Source organism: Phoxinus phoxinus, assembly GCF_949152265.1.
Source record: "Phoxinus phoxinus genome assembly, chromosome: 2".
Lineage (NCBI taxonomy): Eukaryota > Metazoa > Chordata > Actinopteri > Cypriniformes > Leuciscidae > Phoxinus > Phoxinus phoxinus.
Window position 1 is genome coordinate 26,993,209 of NC_136877.1, and position 11,811 is coordinate 27,005,019.

The window sequence follows — 11,811 nt, forward strand, 5'->3', positions numbered from 1 at the left end:
TCAAAAAACAACACATTCACTGCATAGCCTGCATGCTGGTTACAAGAGCAATCATGTAGGGATTATTTTGTACCAACAGAGGGGGCTGAAAGCAAATGTAGGTAATTTATTCTCAAATGAGCCTAAAATGCAAAATTAGGGATAGATCCATTCTAGAAAGCACACACATCAAAAAACATACAGTGAAAATAATATACAATAAGAAAATTATATAATATTAGAAGATATGTGTTTAATACAGTTTATGTATCATGTTCTCTTTTTTATTTTATTTTTCTTTATAAACATAATAATAAAATAGTAAATAGTAAAAAATAGTATATGGAAGCCACAACCATTAAACAAAACCCGAATGTCCCGAATCGATTTACATTTCAGAATTTTCACACACAAGCAGCAGCATATTTGGACAACATGGTCATGGACCAGTGTAATAAACACGCAATGGTTTTAGCTGGATTGGTAAAAAAATGTTTTTGCATTTCTTAAACAATATTCGTCAAAAGAAAGTTTCTTGATGTTAATATGAATGATGTGTGTAATAGTTAACGTTATATCATGATGACATGTGCTAGTGCTGTGACTGTGAGAGGAGGCGCGTGAGGAGAGGTTAAAGTTGACGCTTCCGGCCGGTGTCTCTCTTCATCTCTCCGCTTCCCGCAGACAGTCCTTCACTCAGCAAAGCCATGTCCAACGTCGCCGATACCAAACTATACGACATTCTCGGGGTCTCCCCCTCGGCCTCCGAGAACGAACTGAAAAAGGTACGGATTTATGTGTCTTGTCTTGAATTTCGTTGCTCGTTCGCGCTGTTTCAGAGTGTGAAGTTTTGTGTGTGAATCAGGAAGAGAGAGAGAGATTAGCACTGAGCTAAAGCTCGTCGTGAGTTTGGCCTAGTGTCTATAGTTACCAGATCGTCGGAGAAAACCGACGAGATGGAGTGGTGTTGTGTCTTTTAATCAAGCCAATATGCTGTCTCTTCATATGTCCGTTTACCTGTGTATGTTTGAACTTAGCCGTGGACTTGAACATTAAACGCAGTCATTTATGTAACGTTAACGTTATATCGTCATGTAACGTTAGCGGCTAAAAACACAGTTAGCATCAGATCACAGTGTGGCCGGTGTGTAAGTTAGGCCTTGACTCTGGGCTTTTCCCTTTCCGTGTGTCATAATGCCAAAGAGGTCACATGTACAACTAATTGCGTATAGTGGTCCTGCGGTTATTTTATATTCGTTGTCAATTACAATTTAGTCATGTTATGTTTTTGGCGAAGAGGTATTTCTGCTCTGGCTCAAACCATCAGAGTCGATAAACGGACTGTAATTATCTGTTCAATAACGAGCGTCAGTAGTTTCAACTCACTTGTTTGTTGTTTTTGGATTATGATATTAATTTGCGCTGTTCAAGGCCAAGCGGTTTCATGTAAACGTGACGCACAAACTGAAACTACGTAGGAGTCGTTCTCTAATCGTATGCTAAAATCTTGTGAGCTAACGTTATATGCTAGGATATTCAGGCAGGAGTAAGTTAACTCGTTCTACCGTTACTTTTGCTTAGATAATTGTTTAAATGCGGGATGTTGTTTCGTTGATGCTTTCTGAAGTGAAACTAACCCTACTGAAACATGAATGTATTTCAGGCTTATCGGAAATTAGCAAAGGAATATCACCCTGACAAAAATCCAAATGCTGGAGACAAGGTAAGAATACTTGCATGATAATAATATTATTAATGACTTTTATCCAAATATAGTGCACATTCATATAAGATGACATGCAGAAATCTAAAACACTGTTAAATGAGTGTTGTGGAGGGATTGTGATAATTTTGTACATTTTTAGGTAAATTGGGAAATGTTGAAATGTTCATAAAATCTTGGTTTTAGTTCATTTATTATTTGAATGTTTATCTTTGGAAAAACAAATGAAGTTGTCTAATGAAACCTGAGTGTCTTTTGAAGAGACGTTATAGCTTAGTCAAGTCATCTTCATTTATATAGCGCTTTTAACTATGTAGATTGTTTCAAAGCTGCTTTACAGAGATAAACGTATAAATTAAGGTAACAGATTGTTTTGGCTTTATTATAGCGGTTCTTGAATAATGTTATTTTCCAGCTAAAGTTAGTTTTGATTGATTCACTTCCGTCGAAAGGATAATTTATTAAATTAGGGGCCGCTTAATATGATGAACTGATGTGAATTAGCCTTTTGTTTACATGGATACATTGATCAGTGCACAAACAAAAAGCACATGAAAAACTGTAAATAGACGCTCAAACGTGCTTGATTGAAAAATGGAGGGCCACATATCTCAGGTTTCATTTCAAATGTCTTGTTTTGAAAATGAATGTCGTTTGGATGGGTGAGTATACCTTTGGGTGAACTACCCATTTTAAAGTAGTAATAATGCCTTTATTAAAAGATTTAATTTTTTTTTCTTTTCAGTTCAAAGAGATTAGCTTTGCATATGAAGTACTAACTACCCCAGAGAAGAAGGAATTGTACGACCGTTATGGGGAACAGGGTCTGCGAGAAGGTGGCTGTGGAGGAGGTGGGATGGATGACATATTTTCCCATATTTTTGGCGGTGGTTTGTTTGGCTTCATGGGTGGACAGGGGCGGAGCAGAAATGGAGGGCGGCGGAGAGGAGAAGATATGGTCCACCCCCTGAAGTAAGTCAAATGACATGGCTTCCACTTTTTAGAGATCGTTGTAAAAATGCTGCTCTCCCCGGTCCTTGAGCGGTCACATTGACCTTTTTTCTATTTCCTCCTCTCACTGTGACCAAGCACATGTGTAGTTAAGAAGCTTTAACCCCTTAAATCCGAAAAAAATAAAAAAGCAACCACTGAATGGAATGAGCTTAGAAACTCAACTTTTTAATTTTATCTGAACGAGTGCTGAGTAGTCCTTCTAAAAGGATAGTACCGCCAGAGGGCTCCTCCTAGCTATGAAAATTATCATATTTCAAAACTACTACCTTGATCAACACAGAATGGGTGTCATTTGAAAGCTTAGAAGTTTATCAAATTGGCTAGATTCATTGTGAAGTTCAGACTCCAAGTAGTGCTGGGTTATGCTGATAAATAGGACATTTATGCAATACTTTTTTGTACTATGTACTGCAATGTCAAAAACATCTTACAGTTCATAGTCATGTCATTTGAATGGATTTACGGAGAAGAATACATCAAGCATAATTGTTTTGGACTTTGACTAAACTTTACTTGAGAGTTTTTGTACGTGAAGCCCGCAAGACGTATATGTAAATAATATACTGATGCTGCATTTGTCACGTTTTGCTCATAACTTTATGAAACATGCTCCTTTTGTGGAAAATGGGACATTCACGACTAAAGAGCCCAAAATATAATCTATTGTGTTGATCACGAGATATTCTTCACGGCTCGACATTAAGCCTTTTCATGTGCTTAAATCTGTCTTTCACTTGCCCGAGTATAATAATTTTCCTCCTACATTATTTCTTTCCTGATTTTTCATGTGTCAAATAAGAAAGATATGTAAAATTATAACTTTTATCAGCAGTTTCTCAGCATGAGCATGTCCAAATGTAATATTAATTTATATTCTAATAATTTAATAAGTGTTTCAAACGATAATTAGGCTACTCTTTGACTCTCTTTGCTATAGTTTGAGTTATAAGTCTTTACTTTTGTGTATGTCATTTAGAAAAAAAATAACTCTAAAAATGCCTTCAGGGCTTAAGAGGTTAAACATGTCGATAAGGTTTCCAATCTCAGTTTTTACGCTGCTCTAGTAATATTCTGGATTCTGGAAGAGCTTTCTCACCCTTTATTTTTTTCTCTCCCCTTAGAGTGTCACTTGAAGACTTGTACAATGGAAAAACAACCAAATTACAGCTGAGCAAGAATGTTCTTTGTAGCACTTGTAATGGGTGAGTAAGATTTTAACTTTATGGGTGTTTTCACGACAATTAAATAGAAACATTTTTGTAATGAGTTTCTCTTTGTCCCACCACACCCAGTCGGTTCAATAAATACCTGGGTTTTGTGTCTCATGAGTTACTGGATTTTGAAATCAGTCTGAGCTGTACAGACCACAAAAGCTTTTAAAGAGTATGAATCGTTCCCTTTACTTAATTCATGTGTTGAAGTGTTTGTGAAACTGAGGCTGTTTTTTTTTTTTTGTCTCCCCAGTCAAGGTGGGAAGTCTGGTGCGGTTCAGAAGTGCACAGCCTGCAGGGGGCGTGGTATGCGCATAATGATCAGACAGCTGGCTCCTGGCATGGTGCAACAGATGCAGTCAGTGTGTACTGACTGTAATGGTGAAGGTAAGGGACTGGAGTCTGAATCCACTCTGACCAGTAGTATTACTGAGTTGTGATTCTCAGCCAGCATGTTCATGTGGACGGAAGGTTTGCTCATGGTTTCTTTATGATCCAGGTGAGGTGATCAGTGAGAAAGACCGCTGCAAAAAGTGTGAGGGAAAGAAGGTGATTAAAGAAGTGAAGATTCTGGAGGTGCATGTGGATAAAGGTATGAAGCACGGACAGAAGATCACCTTCGGCGGTGAGGCTGACCAGGCACCTGGATTAGAACCTGGAGACATTGTCCTGGTCCTGCAGGAAAAGGAGCACGAGGTATTTCAATGATCTCTTAAAGTTCATAAACTATTATTTTTATTTGATAGGGACAGTGCTCATTAATGAGCTGTAATATTCAGGTACATAAATGGAGTAATTAGGCCTAAATGTAAAATAACATGAGTGTTCACTGTATAAATTAAATGTAGATTAATCTTTAATAAAGCTGTTTTGTTTAATGTCATAACATTAATGACATGGACAGCAGCAGGTATTTATAGGCTGCTGTCACTTTAAGGCCTAATGCACGGATCCAATAAAATGATACACATCCGATTTCTTTCTCCACTGTTTGCGTTCACTTAAGACAACTGAATGTATTTATGGAAATACTTGAGGAGATGGGTATTTTTACATAATTGTGTGTATGTGTCCGTTCAAGCACAATGAGATGCGATAGGAATCCAATTCAGTGTTTGCACGCTGTCTGAAACGCCCCTGTGTGTGTGCGCGCTTCAGGTGTTTTAAGCAAACCAGAGTCTACAGTTGCAAGGTACCCAAACTCAAACTGGAGAAATAAAAACCTTGGTAGAAACCATGCTCAATTTGTGGGCAGGATCTCCTCTGGCCAACGAATGTACATTGTGTGGTTTAATTACAGGCTAGATCACAAGTCAAAAAACAGATTGTGATTGGTATCATTCAAAATATTGAATCCAGTTCATTCTGCTTGAAGATCAGATTCATCAGTATGGAGACGATATTGATTTTGATATTCTAGGTATTATCAACTGGCCAGAATTTTGAGATCGCAGAAGATGTGAAGGACTATGACTACATCAATAGAGCTCGCTCAAGTACTGAGGCGCTAAACTATTTAGGGCTTTTTTAGTAATCGGCAAGATTTTAAAATGTATGCGATTTGTTTAATAGGTAGCCAATGCAGTGTTGACAAAAATGGGCTAATATGGTCATACTTCCTGAAAGAACCAGTTGCCGCTTTTTGGAATAGTTGTAGTTTAAGCGTGCAGTGCATCCACCCAGTAGAGCATTACAATAATCTAGCCTTGAGGTCATGAACGCATGAACTAACTTTTCTACATTTGCTAACTTTTTTGCAAGATGGAGAAATGCCGTTTTACAAATACTAGAAATATGGATTTCAAATGAATCACTGCTATCAAATAACACCCAGGGTTAGGCATGGGATGGTTACCGGTTTCATGGTATACTGCAGGTTTAAAAAATGTTTCAAACTCAATTTTCCATTATACTGTTCCAGCGGCATGAGCTGTTTTTTTGCTTCGTCAAAGACAGGAAGTGCTGTAAGGTTCTGTGCAGCGTAGACAGTCAGTCGGCTCGCGAATCCAAGTTTGATTGCATTTAAGTTAGTAAAGCAATCGTCTTCAAAACGGCGCGAACAAAGCTCAAGGCTCGGACTACACTTCTGTGGTATAGTTGTATGAATTGTAGCCACTTAGTCTTCAAATGCTCCTCCTTGGGCAGATGAAAAAAGTTTGCTTTTGAGTCGCACTTCAGAACACAGCGTCTCGTCGCCATGATATTTTCCCTGGCCTTGGAGCGCAATAAGTGGGCGTATCGTATTCAAATAACTTGACAAGTTGACGTCATCTAGTCAGAGAAAAAGCTTTGGTAAAAGAGTCGACTCTTACTTTTGAAAGACAATAACTTTATATACGGTGCAAACTTTGCAGGATGTTTTTGTTCACTTATATCTATGTTACACACTACATGAAAGGTAAATTTCAAAATTCCATAATAGGTGCCCTTTAAACAATTACTAAATTACTTGCCGGTAACAATTACTTTTTACTACGTTGGAGTTTTTCCCTCTTTTGCATCTCCACAAGTGTATATGACATATTGTCAAGCAGATTGGATTGACAGTGTTATGAACATGCTGCTTTTCATCCACCCTCACATGCCTTAAGTGTTTACAGGGTCTGTTGCTGTGGCTCTGAAGAAAGATATGTCTGATTTGACTAATATGGGATATCACTAAAGCATCAATTTGCATCAGATAGCTAAATCTTTTAAACCTCTTTCAACAGACGTACAGAAGAGAGGGCAACGACTTGCACATGACCCATAAGATCGGCCTTGTTGAAGCACTTTGTGGGTTCCATTTTACATTGAAGCACTTGGATGCCAGACAGATTGTGGTGAAATACCCAGCTGGCAAAGTCATTGAGCCAGGTGAGCCCTCTTGAAATAAGTTTTGTAGTGTCTGATTTTTAAGTGATTTGTTACGTTGTCTGAAAAATGTATTGTCCTTTTGCAGGTTCAGTCAGAGTTGTTAGAGGAGAGGGTATGCCACAGTACCGTAACCCCTTCGAGAAGGGTGACCTGTTCATCAAGTTTGATGTTCAGTTCCCAGACAACAATTGGTTAAGCCCAGAGAAGCTGACGGTAAGACCATTTTACTGTTTAAAAGTTTGGGGTATTTTATTTTTTATTTATTTTTGGAAAGAAATTGAGCAAGGATTAATTAAATTAATAATCCTATTTTTCAAAACTGCTCCCTTGATCAATGGAAAATGTGTCATTTCAAAGCTTAAGAGTCTGAACTTTACAATGCATGTAGCAAATTTGATAAACTCCTAAGCAGTGCTGAGTTAGTACAAAGCAAATATTTTATAAAATGAACACATTTTTATTTATGTACTGTAATATGTCAAAAGCATCTTACAGCTCAGATAGTCATGTGTGTGTGTATATATATATATATAATTTGAAAGGTCTCATGGAGTAGAATACAAGTACAACATGGTGGTTTTGGGCTTTGACTAAACTTGAGTTTTTCTACCCATGTAAATATTATATGGATGCAACATTTGTCGCGTTTTTGCTTGTAACTTCATAAAACATGCTTAGATCAAGGAAAAAGCATTATTTACAGCAAATTCTTCCGATTTAAAAAGAGCCTAAACTTGCCATAATCTGTCACTTGGATCTAAAGATATTCCTCGGAGTTGCTGTAACTTTTGATTACTTAATGCTCAATCACAATTTAATCCAGATGCAGGTCACATGTAGGGAACTTCACCAAAAAAAAATGTTTTTCTCCTACCATACTTCCTGAGTTATTGCATGTCAAATAAGAAAGGTGTGTAAAATCTCTCAGCATGAGAATGTCAAAATGTAATGAGAATTCTACTAAACGTATAAAGTTTTCTATCAAGCGATACCATTTTGATTCTCCTTGCTTTAGTTTTGTAGTTACCAGTCTTTACTTTTGTGTATGTCACCCAGAAAAAAACAACTCTTAAATGTAATTTTGCCAATATTAAACCTTTAAGCCCTGAAGGCATTTTTATAAAAAATGTTCACTTATTTTTTAAAAATATTTTGCTACTTTACAATCGCAATGCTATAGCCACTGTAACTTCTTGAAAAATGTGGATATGAAAACATGCAAACTCGGAGTGAGGGTTTAAACTTTTCTTTTGAAATTGCGGTGAACAGCGGTTGACATAATTATAATATAATAAAGCAAATAAGCCTCGTGAAGCTGTTTTACAGTGGATTTAGAACCGCTAAGGGGTGTTGTTAGGCATGACGTGGAGCGGTTACTACTTAAAAATATTAATTTTAATATTTATTTTATTCATAAAATACAAAGATGTTGCTAAGCAACAAAGAATCACAAACGGCAGTTGTGCAGTAATACTAATGTAATACGGTCACAGGTGTATGTTAGTTGTGTAAACGGCTTCGAACGCGGCTCAACCAATCAGAATCAAGGACTGGAACTATCCGTTTAATACATATTTAGAAACATTGATGTGTTCTCCTGTGTTAGCGTAGGTTTATAAATGATTTACCTTAATCTCATGAACTGGCGCGCATTGCGATCCCATATGAATGTTATAAGCAACCCAAACTCACAGCATATGCAGAGATGGACTTTGAGACGCTCTCGATGTATGTAAATGTTAACAGTTCATGTGAAGCAGAAGTGTTCTGTGTGATCCGGGCCTTAGTGAGCATAAGTAAAATAGATGTCTTTCAAAAACATTTAAATCTTACTGAAACCTAACTTTCAAAAATAGTGAATGTATATACTGTAGTCAACATTTGAAGTGGATCAAAAAACGTATTGTCAAACATGGGTATTGTTTAAAATTCATTCATGTCCACTTCAAATGTTGACTACTGTACTTAGCGTGGTTTCTTACCCCTAATATTTCTCTCCTGTTTTTGCAGGAGTTGGAGGACTTGCTGCCTACACGGGCCGATGAGCCAGTCATCTCTGGAGACGCAGAGGAGGTGGACCTGCAGGAGTTCGACATGAGCCAGAGCTCCTCTGGTGGTCACCGCCGTGAAGCATACAACGACAGCTCAGATGAAGAAGGAGGACATCACGGGCCCGGCGTGCAGTGTGCCCATCAGTAAACCCGACTACAGCAAATATCTTGTCCGGCTCCAACAGTGGGGATTAAAAAAATGTTCTAGTTGCACAATAAACAGGTGTGTTTATAATCTGATTCGGGGCTGCCTTAAAGGATGAGAATTTCGTACAGCCATTCCTGACCACCTGATTCCCTTGTAGTAAACGCACAGATGGTCCCACATCTAGTAACCCTTTCTTGCCCCCTCCTCCTCTCCCTGCGGCCCTCTAGAGGCAACCCCACTTCAGAGAGAAAAGGGTAATTGATACTTACTCTGTGTACCTTGCATTTTTTATTGTTGTCATAGTATTCACAAGTTTAAATCTAACCATAAAATGCAGTTTTGGCCCTGGATTTGAGACTTGTTGGAGAGCAGTGACCTCACAGAAGAGGAGTTGAGAGATTCTAAAAGAAAGAAAAAGAAATGTCTCCATGGGACTTAATCACCAATCCATTTTTTTTAGGTTTGTTTGTATCTGTGCGCAATTTTTACCACTTTATTTTATTTGTAGATTTTTCTTTTTCTTTTCCTTTCTTTGATATTTTAAGAATTGGAACAAGAGACTATAAAATGTATAAAATAAGTGATTGTCATTTAAGCTTTGTATCAGCTGCTGTCACAATTGAGTGTGTTTTATGTTTTGAAATGGCTGAAATAAACTCAGTTGCCTATTGTCAGCTATCCAGGTGCATGTTGAACATTTTGGTCCCTTCACTGATTGAAACGTCTGTCAAGAGAAAGAGACATCATACACAATGAAATGAGTGGAGGAAAAAGCACCTTTAGGCTTATATCTTCTGTGAAAAAGTTTGAGTTGCTGAATAAAATGTCTTTCAATATCTCCTCAAAATAATCAGTCTTTGCTTTATTTGGTGCTTACGGTAAATTGTTTGCCGTTGTTACTTTTGACACAGACTTTAAAGTTAAGCATGGCATTAAATGGGTCATGAATTGAGAAATCAAATCTTTGACATTTAAGAGGTCAGGTCATTGTACTAAAAAAATCCTCTAAATTTCAGAACTGACTTCCCCGTTAGACCAAAAACAGATTTTACTGAAACCAAGGACTGTTGCATTATTGCGTCATAGTGTGACAAGAAAGCTTGTGCAGAAGATCAACGCCTGCTTCTCGTCATTTCTTCTTTAGCCCCGCCCACCCATTCGTGCTTGTCATGCAGTAGTAAATAGAGACAAACAGGATTACTCTAGCAACAAACAATAAAAGTGCCAAGCCAAGTTGTGGAATAACATATTTGCATTGCCGTCCTTGTGATATGAAAGCTGCTGTTCTTTTCTTTGCTTCGTCATCTATGTGGTTAATACCTTATGGGATACAGAATAAAGCACGAGATCGTTGCTTTATGGATTTGATTAAAGCCATTCAGTGTAATCCTGAATAAAAGCTTCAATAAGCCAAATATTACACAACACGTTTCATTTGATTATTTGATCAGACACTGCAGATAACGTGTTTGTGTTTCACTCATTTTTTTAACTAAGAATTAAAGAACGTGATGTGACAAATAATTCATAATTTACTCTTTATTCCGTTTACGAAACACCGTAAATCAGCCAAAGGCGCATAAAGCATATTTAAGATTAAATGTTTCACATTGTTGCCAAATGTTTCACATTGTTGCCAAATGTTTCAATTATGTAACGAGATATTTTTCAACATCAGAATTTTTCAAAACAATTTTGCACGTGTAATGGCGGGGACGTTGAAAATCATTTGCAAAACTGTTACCCAAACATAACACCAGAGCCCGTCTGATAACACTGGGCGTTTACTTCCAAGTCTTGAAAACAAGAGCAAGTACGTGTAGCTCCTCCTCTCTGGAGCTCCAGCGAGGAGGAGCGAATGTAATTTGGGCCTAACGGGTGGATCTAAAAATCCAACCACACCCACTTGACATCGTCATTTGACTCTGCAGTGAGCACCACTTGAAGGAAACGGGGTGTTCGACTGTCAAAAACAGGATAGGAAGTAGTTTACTACTTCCGAATTAGTTTTTTTGATGTAAAACTCTTTGAGAGAACATTATAAAAAGAAATGCAGTTCATGACTCCTTTAAAACCACGTTTATTCAGCATATATGTAAATCTAAAAGCTGTATAAAATTCAATTTAATGTATTTCACAGATTAAAAATGCACAATAGTGTTTACCAACCCAATATTATCAGCACTGAACTACTGGCGTTAATTTGTTCAATGGCAAAGCTGTCAAAACAGACTCTTATTATCTGAAATGTGTTGTCCTACGTGTGCTCAGACAGGTCCACGTGTAAAGTAGAGACATTTAACCACTCCAGAAAAGTAAATTGTCACTTAGGTTCACAACCATACATGGGTTGCATCTGAACTGACAGTGAAACCAGAGCAGTTTAGGAAACACCTGTGACCCAGAAGAACAACATGCAGTCAGGCCCGGATTGGCTAATCGGGAGCACCGGGAGAATTCCCGGTGGGCCGGTCTGTTTTATTGGCCAGGAGGGCCGGTGTTGTCATGGCACTGGGTTGAATGTTTTCCCTTTATAAGCTCCAGTCACAGCGCAGCCCCACTATTTTTTTATTATTATTTTCTCGCAGCCCCACAAAAAATAAAGTCAGTTGTTAGAGATGTGCGAACAAAAAAATTAGAGATACAAAACATGGATAATAGGCGCAAAGGCGGCGCTGAAAAGGCCAGAATAATAAAAAATCTCTAGAAACTCAAGCGGCCAAATAGCCTACGAGTCAGAGCCGTACCCATTATTGAGTTCTCCGATTTTTCTGAGTGTATAACGTTGTGAAATAATTGCCTAATATTAACTCTAATTTGTTGCTGCAA

General features: G+C 37.8%; 1 protein-coding gene across 1 annotated transcript; it reads left to right on the top strand.

Annotated features, from left to right (window-relative positions):
* Positions 1-369: 369 nt before the first annotated feature.
* On the top strand, positions 370-9,832 carry dnaja2a (DnaJ heat shock protein family (Hsp40) member A2a). Its single transcript, XM_079589000.1, has 10 exons — positions 370-462; positions 576-764; positions 1,643-1,702; positions 2,448-2,674; positions 3,838-3,918; positions 4,181-4,314; positions 4,427-4,623; positions 6,639-6,783; positions 6,869-6,996; positions 8,794-9,832. The coding sequence occupies exons 2-10, from the start codon at positions 687-689 to the stop codon at positions 8,980-8,982; spliced, it is 1,239 nt and encodes a 412-aa protein (XP_079445126.1). The 5' UTR covers positions 370-462; positions 576-686; the 3' UTR covers positions 8,983-9,832.
* Positions 9,833-11,811: the final 1,979 nt, after the last annotated feature.